Here is a 20,323-nt window from a genome sequence, read left to right on the forward strand (position 1 = left end):
GAGCATTGTTTTTGAGGTTTTCCTGTACTTTTCCTGGCTTTGGTTTTGCTGAATTTGTGAAATGAAATTGGGAAAGAGAATACAACAGCATTCAAATTAGTGAGTATCCTGGCCCCCAACAGCTCCAGCCTTGATATCTCAGACCCTATGTCCCTTCTTTTATTTTTTTGTAATTTTAATTTTCTTTTTTTGTTTTTTTACCCCTTCTTTTGAAGCACCCCTATTGGGAAATAGATAGATAGCAAGGTCAGAGAGTGACTTTTGGTGTCAAACATGATAATAAATTCTGAACAATTCACCCAGGAAGAAACCTGGGGGTGTAGGAAATCAACCAGACAGAAGACAAGCAGCCTGGTCCCCACTGCATATCTGCTCTGTCTGTATCATGTGACCCCACCTGAAGTGTGACCCGCTTCTCCTCTCCAGCCCCTGGGCCTCAATTTTCTGGATCAGAGGATCTTTCAGGAGCCTCAGCAAAGCAAAATACCAAAATCAGCTGCCTAAAGGGTCAGCGAGCGAGCTGTGTGAGTGAAGCAGGACTGGTGTGAGACAAGAGGGAATGGTAGGGACTGTGGTAGAATGAAGGCTGCAAGCTCCGTATATCAGCTTCAGGGAGAGTGTGCAGACAGGGTAGCCAGATAATCCCCTTTAATACAAGCCAAATGTGTGTGTGCACGTGTGTGTGTGTGTGTGTGTGTGTGTGTAGAATGTATTATTTAGTCATTGGCAATTAATTCAATACATTTTTGAAAGCTTCCTGATCATTGAGACTCGGGTCCATGCCCATCAGCCTTCGATCTTCAACCCTGTCTCTCTTCTGTGGCTTCTCACGTTGTCCCTGAAGCCTGCTGGATCTCTGCACCACAGGTCTGGTCTCAGAAATGCTAAAATGCTGGGTAAGGCCATGGAGACACAAAAGGCTACAAGTGTGAACCTATACATGCGCGCGCACACACACACACACACACACACACATACACATATGCACTGCTTAGGGAGTGGTCTGTTCCTTGGAGCCAGCTGGACAGGATCCTCCTGAACCCACTGGAAAGCAAGTGAACTGAGAGATCCTCCAGTTTCTCCCAGTTTGCTCCCAGGCCTGGCACAGAGCCAGCTCTTGGTCGTGTCTCTAGGATTTCCTGCCTGGGCTGCAGCAAGGAAGACACCCAGTGACCTGTGGTCACCATGCCAGCCTCTGAGAGCCACAGTGGGAAACACCTCACGGGTCCCTAAGCTGTAAAAGCAGATAAGAGACTTACCTTCCCACAGCAAAATGCAACTACATCCTTTTTCTTCTAAAATTCAGAAGTCATCCCTTCTGTCCAAGATGAATGTACATGCATTTTTATGTACTTGTTTGGTTATTTACAATTCACCCAATCAAGTACTGCACGTGCATGCGTGCTCAGTCGTGGCCGACTCTGTGCGACCCAGGGAACTCTTGTGTCTCCCGCATTGGGAGGCAGATTCTTCACCACTGTGTAAAAGAATCCACCTGCCCAGGTGGCGCAGTGGTAAAGAATCTGCCTGCCAATGCAGGAGATGCTGGGTCAGGAAGATCCCCTGGAATAGGAAATGGCTATCCACTCCAGTATTCTTGCCTGTGAAATTCCATGAACAGGGGAGCCTAGTGGGCTGCAGTCCATGTGGTCGCAGAGAGTCAAACATGACTGAGTGACTGAGCATGCAAATACAATAAACTATTTATGGAACACCCACTTTTACAGCAACTGGGGTGCAGAGCTGACTAAAAGCTCAGGGTGTCCCCAGTTCTCTCCACTTCACTTTCTGACCCTGTTGCTCTGCCAAAACACCTTTTCTCACAGTTCATCCAAAGACCCCTGGGCACTAAACCCAATGATCTTTTTATTTTCTTATTTAAAAAAAATTCCTAATGATGAGCACATCCAGTATCATTAGGGAAATGCAAATCAAACAAATCTCACAGATACCGTCTCACTCCCATTAAGATGGCTAATATTAAAAAAAAAAAAAAAAACAGAAAATAAGTTTTGACAAGGATAGTCCCACCAGCCCTTGTTAGTGGGACTAGTATGATGGCTCTTCAAAAAATTAAAAATAGAATTGTGTTATCTAACAATTCCTATTCTGAGTATATACTCAAAATAATTGAAAGTAGAGTCTCAAAGAGATATTTGTATATCTGTGTTCACTGAAGCATTATTCATAAGAGCTAAAACATGGAAGCAAACCAAGGGTCCATTGATAGGTGAATGGATAAGCAAAATTCAGTACAAGGGAATATTGTTTAGATTTAAAAATGGAAGAAGTTTTGCAATATACTACAACCTGGGTGAACCTTGAGGACATTATGCTAAGTGAAATGAGCCAGTCACAAAAAGACAAATACTGTGTAGTTCCACTTATATATAAGAGTTACTTAGAGTAGTCAAAATCATAGAGACAGAAGTAGAATGGGTTGGCAAGGGGAATTAGGGAGAGTTACTGTTTAATGGATACAGACTTATAGTTTTATAAGATAAAAAGAATTATGGAGATGGATGGTGGTGATAGCTCAGTTTAGTTCAGTTCAATCGCTCAGCTGTGTCCAACTCTTTGCGACCCCATGGACTGTAGCACGCCAGGCCTCCTTGTCCATCACCAACTCCTGGACTTTACTCAAACTCAAGTCCATTGAGTCAGTGATGCCATCCAACCATCTCATCCTCTGTCATCCCCTTCTTCTCCCACCTTCAACCTTTCCCAGCATCATGGTCTTTTCCAATGAGTCAGTTCTTCACATAAGGTGGCCAAAGTATTAGAGTTTCAGCTTCAGCATCAGTCCTTCCAATGAGTATTCAGGACTGGTTTCCTTTAAGATGGACTGGCTGGCTCTCCTTGCAGTCCAAGGGACTCTCAAAGAGTCTTCTCCAACACCACAGTTCCAAAGAATCGATTCTTCGGTGCTCAGCTTTCTTTATAGTCCAACTCTCACATCCATACATGACTACTGGAAAAACCATAGTTTTGACTAGATGGACCTTTGTTGGCAAAGTAATGTCTCTGCTTTTTAATATGCTGTCTGCTGCTGCTAAGTCACTTCAGTAGTGTCCGACTCTGTGCGACCCCATAGATGGCAGCCCACCAGGCTCCCCCATTCCTGGGATTCTCCAGGCAAGAACACTGGAGTGGGTTGCCATTTCCTTCTCCAATGCATGAAAGTAAAAAGTGAAAGTGAAGTCACTCAGTCGTGTCCGACTCTTAGCGACCCCATGGACTGCAGCCCACCAGGCTCCCCGTCCATGGGATTTTCCAGGCAAGAGTACTGGAGTGGGGTGCCATTGCCTTCTCCAATATGCTGTCTATGTTGGTCATAAATTTTCTTCCAAGGAGCAAGAGTCTTTTAATTTCATGGCTGCAGTCACCATCTGCAGTGATTTTGGAGCCCAAAAATAAAGTCTGTCACCGTTTCCTTTGTTTCCCCATCTATTTACCATGAAGTGATGGGACCAGACGTCATGATCTTAGTTTTCTGAATGTTGAGTTTTAAGCCAAGTTTTTCACTCTCCTCTTTCATCAAGAGGCTCTTTAGTTCTTCTTCACTTTCTGCCATAAGGGTGGTGTCATCTGCATATCTGAGGTTACTGATATTTCTCCCGGCAATCTTGATTCCAGCTTGTGCTTCTTCCAGCCCAGCGTTTCTCATGACGTACTCTGCATATAAGTTAAATAAGCAGGGTGACAATATACAGCCTTGATGTACTCCTTTCCCTATTTGGAACCAGTCTGTTGTTCCATGTCCAGTTCTAACTGTTGCTTCTTGACCTACATGCAGATTTCTCAGGAGGCAGGTCACGTGGTCTGGTATTCCCATCTCTTTAAGAATTTTCCACACAGTATTATGAATGTTATTTGTTACCAATGAATTGTACAACTACTTTTAGGTTATTTTTAGGTTAAGATAAATTTTACATCACATGGATTTTATCATAGTAAGAAAAATTGAAAAAAAAAATCCTAATAGCGCACCGAGCACCCCAGACTTTGGGTTTCTAAATACCATTCTCCAGTAAAAGGAAACAGGGTTCCTTGGAGAAATGGCTGATTCCGGGACTGGAGCAGAAAAATTTGAAATGAGCCTGGAGCATCTTATAGGGCCAGGAAGTAAGGAAGTGCTCAAAAAACAACAGGACGGGGGCTGTCAAAGGGACATAGGAACCACAGGACGTAGGATCCAACCCAAAGAACTCTCAATGCTCAAAGCTGGAACAATGTGAGCAACACAATAAATAATGTAGTATTGGATTATAGCCCAGAGTGTAAAATATATATCCATGAGTAATATTGACATAAATAAATGATAGAATAAATAACAGTGAAGATACTTTTCTTAGAGAAGAATTACAAATAATACATGTACATACATATATTACAAATAATACATGTACATACATACATCTCCCAGAGATGGAGCTTAATCCCACCCCACCTTGGGTGTAAGCTGGACTTAACGACACACTTTTAAAGAGTGGAGTATGGAAAGGGATGAGCAGTAACGGGCATAGAGGAGAAGTTTGGCAGATGCCCCCTTAACCGCATGACCAGTTTAACCTCTACAGGGATGTCACGCAGACATCATGAATGCCTTCACAGGAAGGAATGAGAAAGACACTGCATCCCTGGTCTTCCCTGCCAAATCTGTAACCCCAGACTAATCACAAGAAAAGCATCAGACAAACCCACGTTCAGGGACATTTAACAAATACCTTCAAATACCAACAAATAGAAGGACTCTTCAAAACTGTCAAGATCATGAAAAACAAGGAAAGATGGAGATACGGCCATCAACAGAAGAGAGCTGATAACGAAGTACAGTGTAATATACCCTGGATTGGATCTTAGAACAGATAAAGGCAAACAGGAAAAACAAATTCTGGAGTTTAGTTAATAGTAATACACTAATGTTACTTCTTAGTTTTAACAAATGAACCATAACAAACAGTTCCAACAGTTATTAGAGGGTGATGGGTGAAGGGTACGTGGAAATTCTCCACCTTGTCTTTGCGACTTTTCTAAGAACCTAAACATATTGCACAATTTAAAAGTCTATTTAAAAAAGCGTTTCCTCCTGATTAAAGAGGAACACATGTTCACTGTAGATGATTAAATATAAACAAATAAGAAACCAGCAGTTTCAATGCCATCTTATTCTGCACTTTTTTTTTTGACTTGTAGTTAGTTGGCTCAGTGGTAAAGAATCTGCCTGCCAAGCAGGAGACCCGGGTTCGATCCCTGGAGAAGGAAATGACAACCCATTCCAGTAATCTTGCCTGGGAAGTCCCATGGACAGGGGAGCCTGGTGGGCTACAGTCCACGGGGTCTCAAAGAGTCAGACACAACTTAGTGACTTTGCAACTCCATGGACTGTAGCCCATCTTCCTCTGTCCAGGGAATTCTCCAGGCAAGAATACTGGAGTGGGTTGCCATTCCCTTCTCCAGGGGATCTTCCTGACCCAGGGCTTGAACCCAGGTCTTCTGCACTGCACGTAGATTCTTTACCATCTGAGCCACCAGGGGAGCCCCCAACAACAACAATACTCTATAACAATAATGTAATGGATTATAGATAATTATACAGTGAAAGTGAAGTCACTCAGTCGTGTCTGACTCTTTGAGACCCCATGGACTGTAGCCTACCAGGCTCCTCCCTCCATGGGATTTTCCAGGCAAGAGTACTGGAATGGGCTGCCATTTCCTTCTCCAGGAGATCTTCCCAACCCAGGGATTGAATCCAGGCTTCCTGCATTGTAGGCAGATGCTTTACCATCTGAGCCACCAGGGAAGTCAATTATACTGTAACAATACTCCATTACAAAATAAAAGTAAATAAATAAGTAAATTTGTCTATTAAGGGCAGGATTCAAACCCAGGACTTCTGGCTCCAGTTCTTAATTTCTTTTGCACCGCCCCACATGGCTGACAGTCACCTCCACCTTGGACCAACCTTGTTTTATAGAAACAAGCTCAGTCTGGGAACTTGTACAAGGCCCCTCGGCTCCTAAGTCACAGCTGGCCTCGGGACTCCTAGCTCCGATGTCCAGTCTTTGGACACCACGGTCTATGCTGTGCTCCTTAACAGACAAACAGGTTTTTAAAAATGCGGCCTCTTCCGTTCCTGGGGAGGCTGACAACCTCACAACATTCGGTCCCCGACGGGTAACAGCATGTCTCCACCCTGGGATCCATCAAGAGGCCGGTTCCGCAGCAAGGAACAAGCTCCCAGGTCTCTGGTTTGGGCACATTTATTTTGGCTCTTTACATATATATATATACATATTATTTTTTTTTTTTCATGATAGGAGGAAAGGGAGAAAAATGACACTTTCTTTTATTTTTGTTTTTCTGCCTTTGCAAATTCTGTGTTATGTAAGGAGCGTGCGTGGAGCGGGGCGGGGTGGGGGTGGAGGGACGGGCAGGCTCAAGGGCAGATGCCCATGCACGGGGTGCTGGGGAAGGTCTTCCTCATCGCCATGCACTTCTCCTTGTCAATGCACAGGGTGTTGGCCTTGATGGCCAGTTCGTGCTCCAGCCGGCACTTGGTCATGACCAACAGCTGCAGCGTGTCCCGGGTCTCCCGCAGCCTCAGCTTGAGGGTCTGCAGGGTGTCGTCGATGGTGAACACCTCGTTCACCAGCCTGGGAGAGAGCAGAGGGGAAGTTGGGTTCGGCCAGCCGGAGGCCATATGTGCCTCTCCCATGTGCCAGGCGCTGGGGAATTCAGAGAGCCAGGTGGGTGGGGCTCGGCCAGCAGGAAAGACAGAGGCGGGCAGGCAGGTGGGTGAACACCCTGTAGAGTTGCTGAGGACGGTGAGCACAAAGCGAGACACAGACGGGGTGTTCAGGAAAACAAGCCGGTGTTTCCTCACTTAAGCACAGACTCAAGACAGGACCCACAAGAACCAAAAGTGAAGTGAAGTGCAAGCCGCTCAGTCATGTCCAACTCTTGGCAACCCCATGGACTATACAGTTCATGGAGTTCTCCAGGCCAGAATACTAGAGTGGGTAGCCTTTCCCTTCTCCAGGGGATCTTCCAACCCAGGTCTCCCACATTGCAGGCGGATTCTTTACCAGCTGAGCCACCAGAGAAACCCAAGAATACAGAAGTGGGTAGCCTATCCCTTCTCCAGGGGATCTCCCCAACCCAGGAATCGAACCAGGGTCTCCTGAATAGCAGACAGATTCTTTACCAGCTAAGCTACCAGGGAAGTATAAACAGACACTCAAATCCTTGCACAAATACTCGTGTGGCGCGAATGAAAAGCCAGTGAAAGTGTTAGCTCCTCAGTTGTGTCTGACTCTTGCAACTGCATGGACTACAGCCGGCCAGGCTCCTCTGTCCATGGAATTCTCCAGGCAAGAATACTGGTGTAGGTAGCTATTCCCTTCTTCAGGGTATCTTCCCTACCCAGGGATTGAATCCAGTCTCCTGCATTTCAGGCAAATCCTTTACCGTCTGAGCCATCAGGGAAGCCCGCGGCACAAATAACAAGAGTCAAAAGGTCAAAACAACCCAAATGTCCATCGAAAGATGAATGGATGCACAAAATATGCTCTGTCCCCACATGAGGATATTATTCAGATGTAATGAAAAGGAATGCAAAGAACGGACTTATTGGAAAAGACTCTGATGCTGGGAAGATTGAAGGCAGGAGAAGAAGGGGAGAACAGAGGACAAGATGGTTGGAGGGCATCACTGACTTGATGGACGTGAGTTTAAGCAAGCTCCGGGAGCTGGTGATGGACAGGGAAGCCTGGCATGGTGCAGTTCATGGGGTCGCAAAGAGCTGGGCATGACTGAGTGACTGAACCGAACTGAACTGAACTGAATGAAAAGGAATGAAGTGCTGATATGTACCACAACATGGATGGACCTTGAAGACATGAGGCTGAGTGAAAGATACCAGACACCACGTCTGAACCCCAGTACCTGTGATGTGATGCTTTTTGGAAGAAGGATTTTTGTGGATGGAATTCAGTTAAGCATCTTGAGATGAAATTATCCTCCATTAAGTGTGCTGTGCTCAGTCAGTCAGTCCTGTCTGACTCTGTGTGACCCCATGGACTGTAGCCTGCCAGGCTCCTCTGTCCATGGGATTCTCCCAGAATACTGGAATGGGTTTACCTGCCCTCCTCCAGGGGATCTTCCCGACCCAGGGATCAAACCCGGATCTCCCCCATTACAGGCAGATTATTTACTGTCTGAGCCACCAGGGATGGACCCTAAATCCAATGACTGATCTTATAAGAGAAAGGAGGGGGAGATTTGAAACACAGACACACACAGGGAGGAAGGCCATGTGAAGATAGGGGCAGATGCAATGATGCAGCTACAAGCCAAGGGCTGCCAGCCACCACCAGGAGCTAGGAGAGGGGCTGGGTGAAGACGCACTCTCAGAACCCCCAGAGAGAATCAACCCTGCCGATACTCTCATTTCAGAGGTTTGGCCTTTGCAAGTTTCAGAGGAGAAATCCTGTTGTTTTAAGCCACCCAGCTTGTGGTCATTTGTCACAGCAGCCTTGGGTCATGAATACACCTGGTGAGCTGTGATGGTGGGTTGGTTGTGGGGCTGGGACCCACCTGGAGGTTGGGGGAGAGACAGTGCTCAGAACTGGAGGACACGCTGCTGGGAGGACCCGGGTTGATATCAGGGTGCTTCCCAGTGACAAGCCTGAGCTAGAGAGAGGTGACAGCAGCAGCCTGGAGACCCTTCTTTCCTTAGGGCTCTCTCAGCCAGCGCTGTCCAGCAGAATTTTCAGCAGCGATGGAGACAGTCCATTCCACGCCTCCAGCCACACATAGCTTCTGACCACTTGATATGCAGTTTGTGCAAATAAGAACCTGAATTTTATTCCCAGGCAGTGACCAAGGCTGTAGAAACCTCAGCGCACGGCACCACTCAGCATTTTCTCTCTGAATATTTTTCTTCCTCCTCTTTCTCCTCCAGCTCTGTTTGCCTCATTATCTCAGCTCAGAAGGAAGACGAGCCACTGAGTTGTGGGGGAAGCCTGTCACATGGCCACAGAGAATGAAGACAGTGTCTTGAGCTTGGAGGGGACAGAGCAGCCAAGCGACCAGCCCCAAGTCACACAGCAGGTCACAGGAAAAACACTCCCCAAGTCCAGTGGCCATTTCCTTCCTTGCCTGATCATCGTGCCATCCCAAACCCCCACCCCTAGACTCCAAAAACCCTGTTTCTGGGCCTGCAGTGAGCTTTGTGCCACTCTCCCGTCAAAAGAAGCAGTTCCTCCTTAGCTAAGTGGGACGGGCAGGATTGGGCTGTTCCAAGGCGATGGCACCCCACTCCAGTACTCGTGCCTGAAAAATCCCATGGACGGAGGAGCCTGGTAGGCTGCAATCCATGGGGTCGCGAAGAGCCGGACAGGACTGAGCGACTTCACTTTCACTTTTCACTTTCATGCATTGGAGAAGGAAATGGCAACCCACTCCAGTGTTCTTGCCTGGAGAATCCCAGGGACGGGGGAGCCTGGTGGGCTGCCGTCTATGAGATCCCACAGAGTTGGACACGACTGAAGTGACTTAGCAGCAAGGGCTTGCAGGTGAGAATTTCACAGAAAGGGCGCTGGAGGATGGGTGAGGTGTGGGCTGGGCATCTGTTTCACAGCAGCCTGGAGAGACGGGGCGGGGATTGGGGGCGCGGAGGGGCGGGGTGGGGGGCGGTTGGAGCGATCAAAGGGCAAGGACCACGCCTCCAGGCTGGGCGGCAGCTTCTCATTGGCTTGGAGAGTTCCCGCAGCAGAACAGGCCTACAAAACCGTCCTCATTTAGATGAGAAGGCGGCAGCGCAAAGGGGTGGCCTCCATTGGTGGGGAGACTGCCAAGGGCATCCTCAGAGCCCCAGGCCCCCAGTGCGCTGTGGAGTCGTAGACCCCGGTCTCCTGATCGGTGGAGGGTCCATTTCCCAGTTCCTGAGACCTGCCCCTCCCCTGCCGGCCCCTGACCCCCACCCCGCTACTCACTTGAACTGGGGGCTGTCCCTGCACAGCTCCACGTTGGGGCGCCGGGTCCGGCACTCCAGCCTCGTCTGTGCCACCTTCAGCGGGCACTCCTTGGCCATGATGGACCTTTCCAGCAGCATGATGGTGTTCTCCGTCTGGAAGATTTCCTGCAGCGTCTGCAGGGAACATTTGCGGTATCAGAAGGAACCTGAACTTGCATTTGTGTGCTTAGTCGCTCGGTCGTGCCTGACTCTTTGCCACCCCGTAGATCGCAACCCGCCAGGCTCCTCTGTCCATGGGGATTCTCCAGGCAAGAATACTAAAGGGGGTTGCCATGCCCTCCTCCAGGAGAATCTTCCCAACCCAGGGATCGAACCCAGGTCTCCTGCATTGCAGGCCAACTTTACCAACTGAGCCACCAGGGAAGAACTTGCACTTAACCAACCATAAGTGCCCCCCAGAACTGAGTGTACTAAAGGTATGACACGCCACCGTGTATAAAACGTCCGTTCTCTTCTCTGTCATCTCTGGCAGCTCTAGATCTATGTATGGGCAGTTCTAGTTTTCATGGTGCCCCTCACCTGAGAGAAGGTTCTTTAGAGGTGGACTGCGCTGACACCCCTCCCAGACTTGTCAGGGCCCAATGGGGAGGTAATGTCAACCCACTCCAGTATTCTTGACTGGGAAGTCCCCTGGACAGAGGAGCCTCGCGGGCTATAGTCCCTGGGGTCGCAAAGGAGTTGGACACGACTCAGCAACTCGGCAACAACAAATAACGAGGTGACGTGTGCTCTGTTCTGGACAAGCCTGGAATGGTACCCCGCCACAGTGTTCCTCAACACCCTTCCTTCGATTAATCTATGGGCTTGTCTGTCTCCCTCCCTAGCATGTGAGCTCCAAGAGGTCAGGTGCTTTGCTTTATCCATTGCTGCATCCCCTCCACCCATCGCCAGGCACAGAGCTTAGTGCAGAGTGAGGGCTGTCAGATAAAATACCGCACACCCAGTTACATGTGAATTTCAGATCAACAACAAAGCATTTTTAGTACAGTAAGTCCAATTTGTTTCTAAATCCAACAAGATTAGCCTAGATACCCAATTAACACAGTTGGTGATACAGTACTGTACTATAATAGGTTTATAATACTTTTCACACAAATAATAGATAAAAAAATAAAATAAAACATTTTTACTCTTACAGTACAGTACCTTGAAACTACAGTACTACAGTACTACAGCTGCCATACAGGGGCTGGCATCAAGTGAACAGGCAAAAAGAATTACTGACTCGAGGAAGCAGAGGAGGTGGGAGATGGTAGAGCCGAAGAAGCGTCAGTAATAGGAGACAGTGTGTGCATAGTCGCTTAGTCGTACCTGATTCTTTTCGACCCTTTGGACTGTAGCCCACCAAGCTTCTCTGTCCATGGGATTTTCCGGGCAAGAATACTGGAGTGGGCTGCCATTTCCTCCTCCAGGGCATCTTCCTGACCCAGGAAGGCAAGCTGCAATTTCACTCACTCCTGATGTTAATGCAATGCACGTTCACATCTTTGAAAGTTCACAACTTGAAGGTTCATATGTAGGGGATTTACTGATATGTCTCAATATTGCATAACACATACTTACACCAGAAAGTTGTTTGCTGTTGATCTGAAATTCAAGTTGAACTGGACATCCTGCATTCTTATTTGCTAAATATGGCAACTCTACTCATAGTAGGAACTCAATAAACATCCATTGAATGAACGAATGAATCACGGTGGGACCTCGAAGTCTAGATTTTTAGTTAGTTGCCCAAGGGTCCTTATGCACACTGAAGTTTTGGACCAGTGTGCCCTGAAATGTATATGGTCCTGTCACAGATTTTAATATGCAGAGAACTGTTACATGTGAGTATACCAGTGCTCCTGAATGCGGTGGGGACTGCAAGTCTAAGACCCTGTCTCACTTTTAGGGACTTTGTAACCATATTGTTTTTCTCTTTGACATGAGAAAGAGAAACAACTGATGCCGAACAACTGATGCTTTTAAACTGTGGTGTTGGAGAAGACTCCTGAGAGTCCCTTGGACTGCAAGGAGATTAAACCAGTCCATCCTAAAGGAAATCAGTCCTGAATATTCAATGGAAGGACTGATGCTGAAGCTGAAACTCCAATACTTTGGCCACCTGATGCAAAGAACTGACTCACTGGAAAAGACCCTGATGCTGGGAAAGATTGAAGGCAGGAGGAGAAGGGAATGACAGAGGATGAGATGGTTGGATGGCATCACCGACTCTTTGGACATGAATCTGAGCAAGCTCCTGGAGTTGCTGATGGACAAGGAAGCCTGGCGTGCTGCAGTCCATGGGGTCGAAAAGAGTCATACGTGACTGAGCGACTAAACTGAACTGAACTGATGAAATACTCACAAATCATAACATGACTATTTTACCTGGGTTGGGCCCATATTTTATGGGCAACAAGAAATTGCTTAAAAGAGATTTTTTTTCCCCAAAGAAGTAAAGTCCTGGCTTCCCTATTACCTTAACACGTTATTGACTGGAGACGTATTAATATATCTTTTATCACCCAAATGTTATTGACTGGAGATGTATCAATACGTTTTTAGACAGTAATACAATTAACATCACTGCGTGAAGTTGTTAGAACTTAAAGTTGATCAAAGATTCATTATCCAACTTCTGTCATTATCATTCACATTTTTCTCCCTCAGGGGTTTTTGATCCAACCTTATTGAGAAACCTATATGCAGGTCAGGAAGCAACAGTTAGAACTGGACATGGAACAACAGACTGGTTCCAAATAGGAAAAGGAGTACGTCAAGGCCGTATATTGTCACCCTGATTATTTAACTTCTATGCAGAGTACATCATGAGAAACACTGGGCTGGAAGAAGCACAAGCTGGAATCAAGATTGCTGGGAGAAATATCAATAACCTCAGACATGCAGATGACACCACCCTTATGGCAGAAAGTGAAGAGGAACTAAAAAGCCTCTTGATGAAAGTGAAAGAGGAGAGTGAAAAAGTTGGCTTAAAGCTCAACATTCAGAAAACGAAGATCATGGCATCTGGTCCCATGACTTCATGGGAAATAGATGGGGAAACAGTGGAAACAGTGTCAGACTTTATTTTTCTGGGCTCCAAAATCACTGCAGATGCTGACTGCAGCCATGAAATTAAAAGATGCTTACTCCTTGGAAGAAAAGTTATGACCGACCTAGATAGCATATTGAAAAGCAGAGACATTACTTTGCCAACAAAGGTCCGTCTAGTCAGGCTATGGTTTTTCCAGTGGTCATGTATGGATGTGAGAATTGGACTGTGAAGAAAGCTGAACGCCGAAGAATTCCTGCTTTTGAACTGTGATGTTGAAGAAGACTCTTGAGGGTCCCCTGGACTGCAAAGAGATGCAACCAGTCCATTCTGAAGGAGATCAGCCCTGGGATTTCTTTGGAAGGAATGATGCTAAAGCTGAAACTCCAGTACTTTGGCTACCTCATGCGAAGAGTTGACTCGTTGGAAAAGACTCTCATGCTGGGAGGGATTGGGGGCAGGAGGAGAAGGGGATGACAGAGGATGAGATGGCTGGATGGCATCACCGACTCGATGGACGTGAGTCTGAGTGAACTCCGGGAGTTGGTGATGGACAGGGAGGCCTGGCGTGCTGCGATTCATGGGGTCGCAAAGAGTCAGACATGACTGAGAGACTGAACTGAACTATGTATATTATAAATGCAAGTTTATTACCAAAAATTTTCAAAAGTGATGTATTACAAAATTTTGAGTAAAGAAGTATTTTTCATTGAATTTTATGCAGATACTTTTTCTGATTGTCTGAGCAACACATATACCAGTATCTTAGAAGATGACAGTTCTTCAGATTATAATTCTGATTCAGATGATGTGAATATTAGACCAAAAAAAAAAAAAAGACAAAAAATCTTAGTGATGGATTCTGAAATGGAAAGTGAAAATGAAACTCATGGTGCTGGAGAAGACTTTACAGGTGTGGCTTCTCAAGTGGCACAGTGGTAACGAACCCACCTGCCAATGCAGGAGACACAAAAGACACAGATTCAGTCCTTGGGTCAATAAGATCCCCTGGAGGAGGTCATGGCAGCCCACTCCAGTACTCTTGCCTGGGAAATCCCATGGACGGAGGAGCCTGGTGGGCTACATTCCATAGGGTCGTAAAGAGTTGGACACGACTGAAGTGACTTAGCGCGGACACACACAGTGGAAACTACTGAATATAATAACCCACAGAGTGTTAGTGAAATAACAGGAATTAATTTTGGCCAGCCAAAATAAAAATCCCTAGCCACAGGCACTAGTTTCTGGAAAAACCACTCAGCATGCCCTGGTCAATAATGAATTTGCATGCGGCTTAGTCACTCAGTCGCATCCAACTCTTTGCGACCCTATGAGCAGTAGCCTGCCAGGTTCCTCTGTCCATGGATTCTCCAGGCAAGAATACTGGGATGGGTTGCCATGCCTTCCTCCAGGGGATTTTCCCCACCCAGAGATCAAACCCAAGTTTCCTGTATCTCCTGCAATGGCAGGTGGGTTCTTTACTATTGAGCCACCTGGGAAGCCCTATGTTACGGAAAAAAAAAAAAAAAAAGCCTACAAAGAGAACACGTCTCTGTTTCAAGAGAACAAAAGGATGCCCTTTTCCTACTTGGGCTGAGACAGAGGCAGAGTTATCTGAGGGTGGGGTAGGAGGGGGTGCTACACTGCCTCTTTCAAATCCCACCAGGGAGGGAGACTGGCCCCTCACCTGGTCCTCAGTGGGCCACCTAGACCAGAGCAATGCCAACCAGAGGCTGGTTAAATGCTATCCCATAAGAATGTTCCGTGCCCAGCATGGGAAGGTAAACACTCCACTGAGCGGGGAGAACAGCTCCTTAGAAGCCCAGGGGATTTTTCTCAGAAACTTACCCTTTGGATATGCAGGTATGCAAAGCTCAGAGAGCATGCCGAACACACTGTAGAAGAAAACTGGGCCTTCCAACCCAGGTGGCTCAGTGGTAAAGGATCCATCTGCCAAGCAGGAGGAGTTTTGGCAGGCAGGTTCTTTACTACTGAGCCACCTGGGAAGCCCCCTTATGCCTCATTACAGGATACTGAACACAGTTCCCTGTGCTGTATAGGAGATCCTTGTTGTTTATTTTATACATAGAAGTGTGTGGACCCTCAACTCACACCACCAAAGTGAAAGTGTTAGTAGCTCAGTGGTGTCCAACTCTTTGTGACCCCATGGACTATAGCCCACCAGGCTCCTCTGTCCACGGAATTCTCCAGGCAAGAATACTGGAGTGGGTAGCCATTCCCTCCTCCAGGGGATCTTCCTGACCCAGAGATCAAACCTGGTCTCCTGCATTGCAGGCAGATTTTTTTACTGTCTGCGCCACCAGGGAAGCCTGTATCTGCTCATCCCAAACTCCTCATTTATCCCTCCCACCCCCTTCCCCCTTTGGTAACCATAAGTTTGTCTTCTGTGTCTGTGAGTCAGTTTTGTAAATAAGTTGATTTGTATCATAGTTTAGATTCCATGTATAAGGGCCATCATAGGGTATTTGTCTTTCTCTTTCTGATTTACTTCACTTAGTGTGATAATCTTCTCTAGATCCACCCATGTTGCTGCAAATGGCATTCTTTCATTGTTTTTTATGGCTGAGTAGCATTCCATTCACCCCACTCCAGCACTCTTTCCTGGAAAATCCCATGGACGGAGGAGCCTGGTAGGCTGCAGTCCATGGGGTCGCTAAGAGTTGGGCACAACTGAGCGGCTGACTTCCCTTTCACTTTTCACTTTCATGCATTGGAGAAGGAAATGGCAACCCACTCCAGTGTTCTTGCCTAGAGAACCCCAGGGACTGTGGGGCCTGGTGGGCTGCCGTCTATGGGGTCGCACAGAGTCGGACATGACCGAAGCGACTTAGCAGCAGCAGCATTCCATTATATACCACATGTTCTCCCCATTCATCTACCCATGGACCTTTAGGTCATTTCCATGTCTTGGCTTTTGTGAACAGTGCCACTATGAACATTGGAGTATATGTATCTTTTTGAATTAGAGTTTTCTCCAGGAATGGGATTGTTGGATCATATGGTAACTCTATTTTTAGGTTTTTGAAAAACCTCCATACTGTTTTTCCACAGTGGCTGCACCAATTTACATTCCCACCAACAGTGTAGAAGGGTTCCCTTTTATCTACACCCTCTCCAGCATTTATTTTCTGTAGATTTTCTTTGATGATGAAAGGGCCTATCCCTTGACTCTAGCGAATGGGCGGACATTCATTCACATGCTCATTGATTTCTTCATTCACTCACTAATTTATGGATTCACTGATTCAGTCTTTGACTTAACTATGGATGAGGCACCTATTGGGTGCTAAGCACTGTTGTAGGTAGTGGACACAGCAGTGCACAGAACAGGTAGAAAACACCATCTTCAAGGAGTTACATTCTAGTACAGTGGTCCCCAACCTTTTTGGCACCAGAGAAAAGTTTCATGGAAGACAGGCTTTCCATGGACCAATGAGGCAGGGTATGGTTTCAGGAGGATTCAAGAGCATTACATCTATTGTGAACTTTATTTCTATTATTATTACATCAGTTCCACCTCAGATCATCCAGCATTAGATCCCCCAGAGGTTGGGGACCCCTGTTCTAGTGGATTATTTGCCCACTTCTTTAGGCAAGATTTATTAAGCACCTGGGCTTACCAGATGGTGCTAGTGGTAAGGGACCTGCCTGCCAATGCAGGAGATGTGGGTTCAATCCTTGGGTCAGGAAGATCTCCTGGAGGAGGGCATGGCAACCCACTCCAGTATTCTTGCCTGGAGAATCCCATGGACAGAGGAGTCTGGTGGGCTGCAGTGCATGGAGTTGCAAAGAGTTGGACACAACTGAAGTGACTAAGCACGCACACACATTTAGCACCCATAAGCCCTTACTACAACTGCAACCGTCTTTGTGCTGTGCTAAGTTGATTCAGTCGTGTTTGACTCTTTGCAACCCTATGGACTGTAGCCCGCCAGGCTCCTCTGTCCATGGGATTCTCCAGGCAAGAATATTGGAGTGAGTTGTCATGCCCTCCTCCAGGGGGTCTTCCTGATCCAAGGATTGAACCCATGTCTCTTACGTTTCCTGCATTGGCAGCTGGGTTCTTTACCACTAGTAGCATCACCTGGGAAGTGACCATCTTTGCCATCACAGAAGTTCAAGTTCCTCTCTCCCTGTTAACAACACAAACTTGAATGCCTTTAGTGTGCAGGATATTGGTGGGAGATGCCATCACTAGGAGGCATCCAGTACATTTCAGTTTTCTGGGAACTCTCATGTGAGCCCAGCAGTGAGGCAGGAAGACAGCAGCTCCCAGGGAAAACTAAAGCTTACTAATTGTTTTTCAAACCGGAGGACCACTTCCAGGGGCATGAGGCCAGTCTGTCCTGGCACAGCCTCCCAACACTTGCTCATCTCCCTTGATTGGCAAAGAGCAGCTGGGGGATCCAGAGACTTCTGCAGGCAACAGGCTCCAGTTACATGTTAACAAGCCTGCTCTGCTTTCGTTATATGTATCTTTCTACCGTGTGTGTGTGTGTGTGTGTGTGTGTGTGTGTGTGTGTCAGAATCTTTGCGACCCTATGGGCTGTAGCCCGCTAGGCTCTGTCTATGGCATTCTCCAGGCAAGAACACTGGAGTGGGTTGCCATGCCCTCTTCCAGGGGATCTTCCTGACCCAGGGATCAAAACCCACATCTCATGTCTCCTGCATTGGCAGGCGGGTTCATTACCACTTGTGCCACCCGGGAGACTGAGCTACTCTCTACTCCTGGCAAACGCTGTTGGTTTTCCGTCCATAGAATAACCTAATTACATTTTACCACGTGAATGAAACATGTAAAGTGAGTGACAGCCCAGGTGGCGGGGCGGGGGTGGGGGAGGGGCAGGCAGGTAAAATCAGGAAGGGTGACGGTGAAGGAGGGTGCTGAGGGGCACTGTGAAGCTACTTGCCCCCCGTCTCCTCCTCGGGGCTGGCTTTTGGCGGCGTGGTGGGGCAGCTGGAACCAACTCTTGCTTTTTCCCCATGCCACCACCCCTTCCCACCCCACCCCACCCCCTAGCATTTCTTGAACAGGCCTGCCTGTGGATTTTCCAGAACAGAAGGGGTTTTCCAGAATTGGCTGTTCTAGAACCCACTGATGACTCACACCCAAGGCAAATCTGCCCAGGCGGGTCTAAACTCTGCCGAGAAAATGTTTCTCCAAACCTCCTGTCCAGCCTCCATCACTCACAGCCAGGGTCCTCTTCAATGGAAGGGAGAAAAAAGATACACACACACTCCTTCTTGGGGGCAGCCCCTGATGCCTACCACAGTCCTGCCAACCTGTGCACCTCCAAAAGCCCTGGAGGCAGTGACTCAGCTTCCAGAAGTTTGAGGAATGTGACCCCCAAGGGACAGGAGGCAGAGACCACGTGGGCTGACCAGAGGCAGGGGCCGGAGACAGAACAGCCTTGGCCTTCAGGCTTAGCAGGAAGCTAAGGTGCCAAGACTGAGGTCCGGTCCCAAGACCCCAAATTCCATGATGTCCCCCAAGGAGAAGAACTTGGAGTCCAAGAGGGTAATCCACATATCCCAGCATGTCCACTCCTGGTCTATACTATATACACTGAAGGAGCCCAAGACCATTCTGGAACATACGTGTCAAGGAGGTTCAGTGAGCTGGCAGCACCCAGCTGCCTGTGACCACGGAGACGGACATGTAAAAAACAGTAAATGAGCAGGTGGAGGATTTTGGCAGCCCATAGATGGATTAACCTCACATCCATAGGAACGATGCAAGGTGAGGAAACTGGGAGACAGATTGAGCTATTTGATACAATCCCTTTTGAGAAAAGTAAAGATCCATGCACAAGCAATGGCAATCCACATTTTTTATAAGAACACATTTAAATGGGTGGCAGAGGAGGAGTGGTTAGGTTGCATCACCGACTCAATGGACATGAATTTGAGCAAACTTTGGGAGATAGTGAAGAACAGAGGAGCCTGGTGTGCTGCAGTCCATGGGGCTGCAAAGAATCAAACACCACTGAGAGACTGAACAACATTTAAATCAACAGGTCAACATTCTTTAAAGAGGTCATATTCATTCATTCATTCAAATAGTCCCTGAGGGCAAGGTCATCTATGGGAGAATAGGAGTTACCTTGAAGTTTAGGGATAAAAGGGTATAAACAAGGAAATGAGGGGCTTTGTACAAACACATGTGCCAGGAGCCAAGACGTATGATAAACTTACCTCTCTTCCCCAGGATCAAAAGAGGAGAAAAAAATCCCCATAATCCTATCAGAGCTAAGGTTTCCTTTTAAAATAACTTTTCTAAGGGAGAAATTCTATTAAAGACAAAATGCTATCTAATTGTAATGGGTGTTAATTCTTGCATTTGTTTGCCCATTAGCATTATCTGGACAGTTTTTTAAACTGCAGCTGTCTGCCCCCTCCACCAGAGGTTCAGATTTCATTGGCCCGGGATGCAGTGGGTGTCAAAAGGTTTTAGGAACTCCCTGCAGGTGCAGCCAGAGTCACGAAACACTGATGCAGGTGATAGAGATGTGCAAATGCTAAAGAGTCCCAAGGGGAAGGAGATGGATTGAGGACTTGGATGTGCAACTCAAGACTGTCCATCTTGGCAGGAAAACTCCAAGTGGAGTCACTGGAGTAATTTCATCCCTTGAAGATATTTTTGGAGCTGTGCATGTGGGTGACCTGAGCACCATGGGCTTGGGTTTCCAGCAAGGGGCCTGGGGGAAAGGAGGCTGCTTCATCACAGGGTTTTCAAGTTTCTGGGGGAAATTTGATGTCAGCAATTGGAAATCCTGGTGCTCAGCCCAGAGCTGTGCCCTTGTCCCGCACTGTGGTCACCTAGGCGATCCAGACCCCAGCCCAGGCAGGCAGGAAGCTCAGAGCACAGGCAGCCTTGCCGGGCAAGTCTGTACATGCTCTGCAGCTCAGAATCGCTCAGACCCAAGGCACCTGTAATATGCATGTGGGCACGCACGCGCGCACACACACACACACGGAATGAGCGTCTCGAACACCTTCACCACCCTTTGCAGGGGGAAGAAGATAGAGGTGTTTGAGGCATTCAATTACCCACTCACCCACCACCTGCCCATAGAGCTGGTGCATCTCACAATCCACATCTAACCCAGCATGCTCCCACCACAGGGCCTTTGCATAGACTGTTCCCGCTGCCAGGGACGCTCCTTCCCCAGATCTCCACATGGCTCATGCCCTCATGCCCTTCTGGTTATGGCTAAAATGCCCAGAAG

General features: G+C 47.4%; 1 protein-coding gene across 1 annotated transcript in view; it reads right to left on the minus strand.

Annotated features, from left to right (window-relative positions):
• Positions 1–6,247: 6,247 nt before the first annotated feature.
• Positions 6,248–20,323, minus strand: part of TEKT5 (tektin 5) — a 49,609-nt gene continuing 35,533 nt past the window's right edge. The window contains exons 6-7 of the mRNA XM_061401117.1: positions 9,999–10,153; positions 6,248–6,656 (exon numbers count right to left, since the gene is read on the minus strand). Coding sequence (XP_061257101.1) covers positions 6,440–6,656; positions 9,999–10,153 — 372 coding nt within the window. The 3' untranslated portion in view covers positions 6,248–6,439. The remainder of the gene's footprint in view (positions 6,657–9,998; positions 10,154–20,323) is intronic.

Source organism: Bos javanicus, chromosome 25 (assembly GCF_032452875.1).
Source record: "Bos javanicus breed banteng chromosome 25, ARS-OSU_banteng_1.0, whole genome shotgun sequence".
Taxonomy (NCBI): domain Eukaryota; kingdom Metazoa; phylum Chordata; class Mammalia; order Artiodactyla; family Bovidae; genus Bos; species Bos javanicus.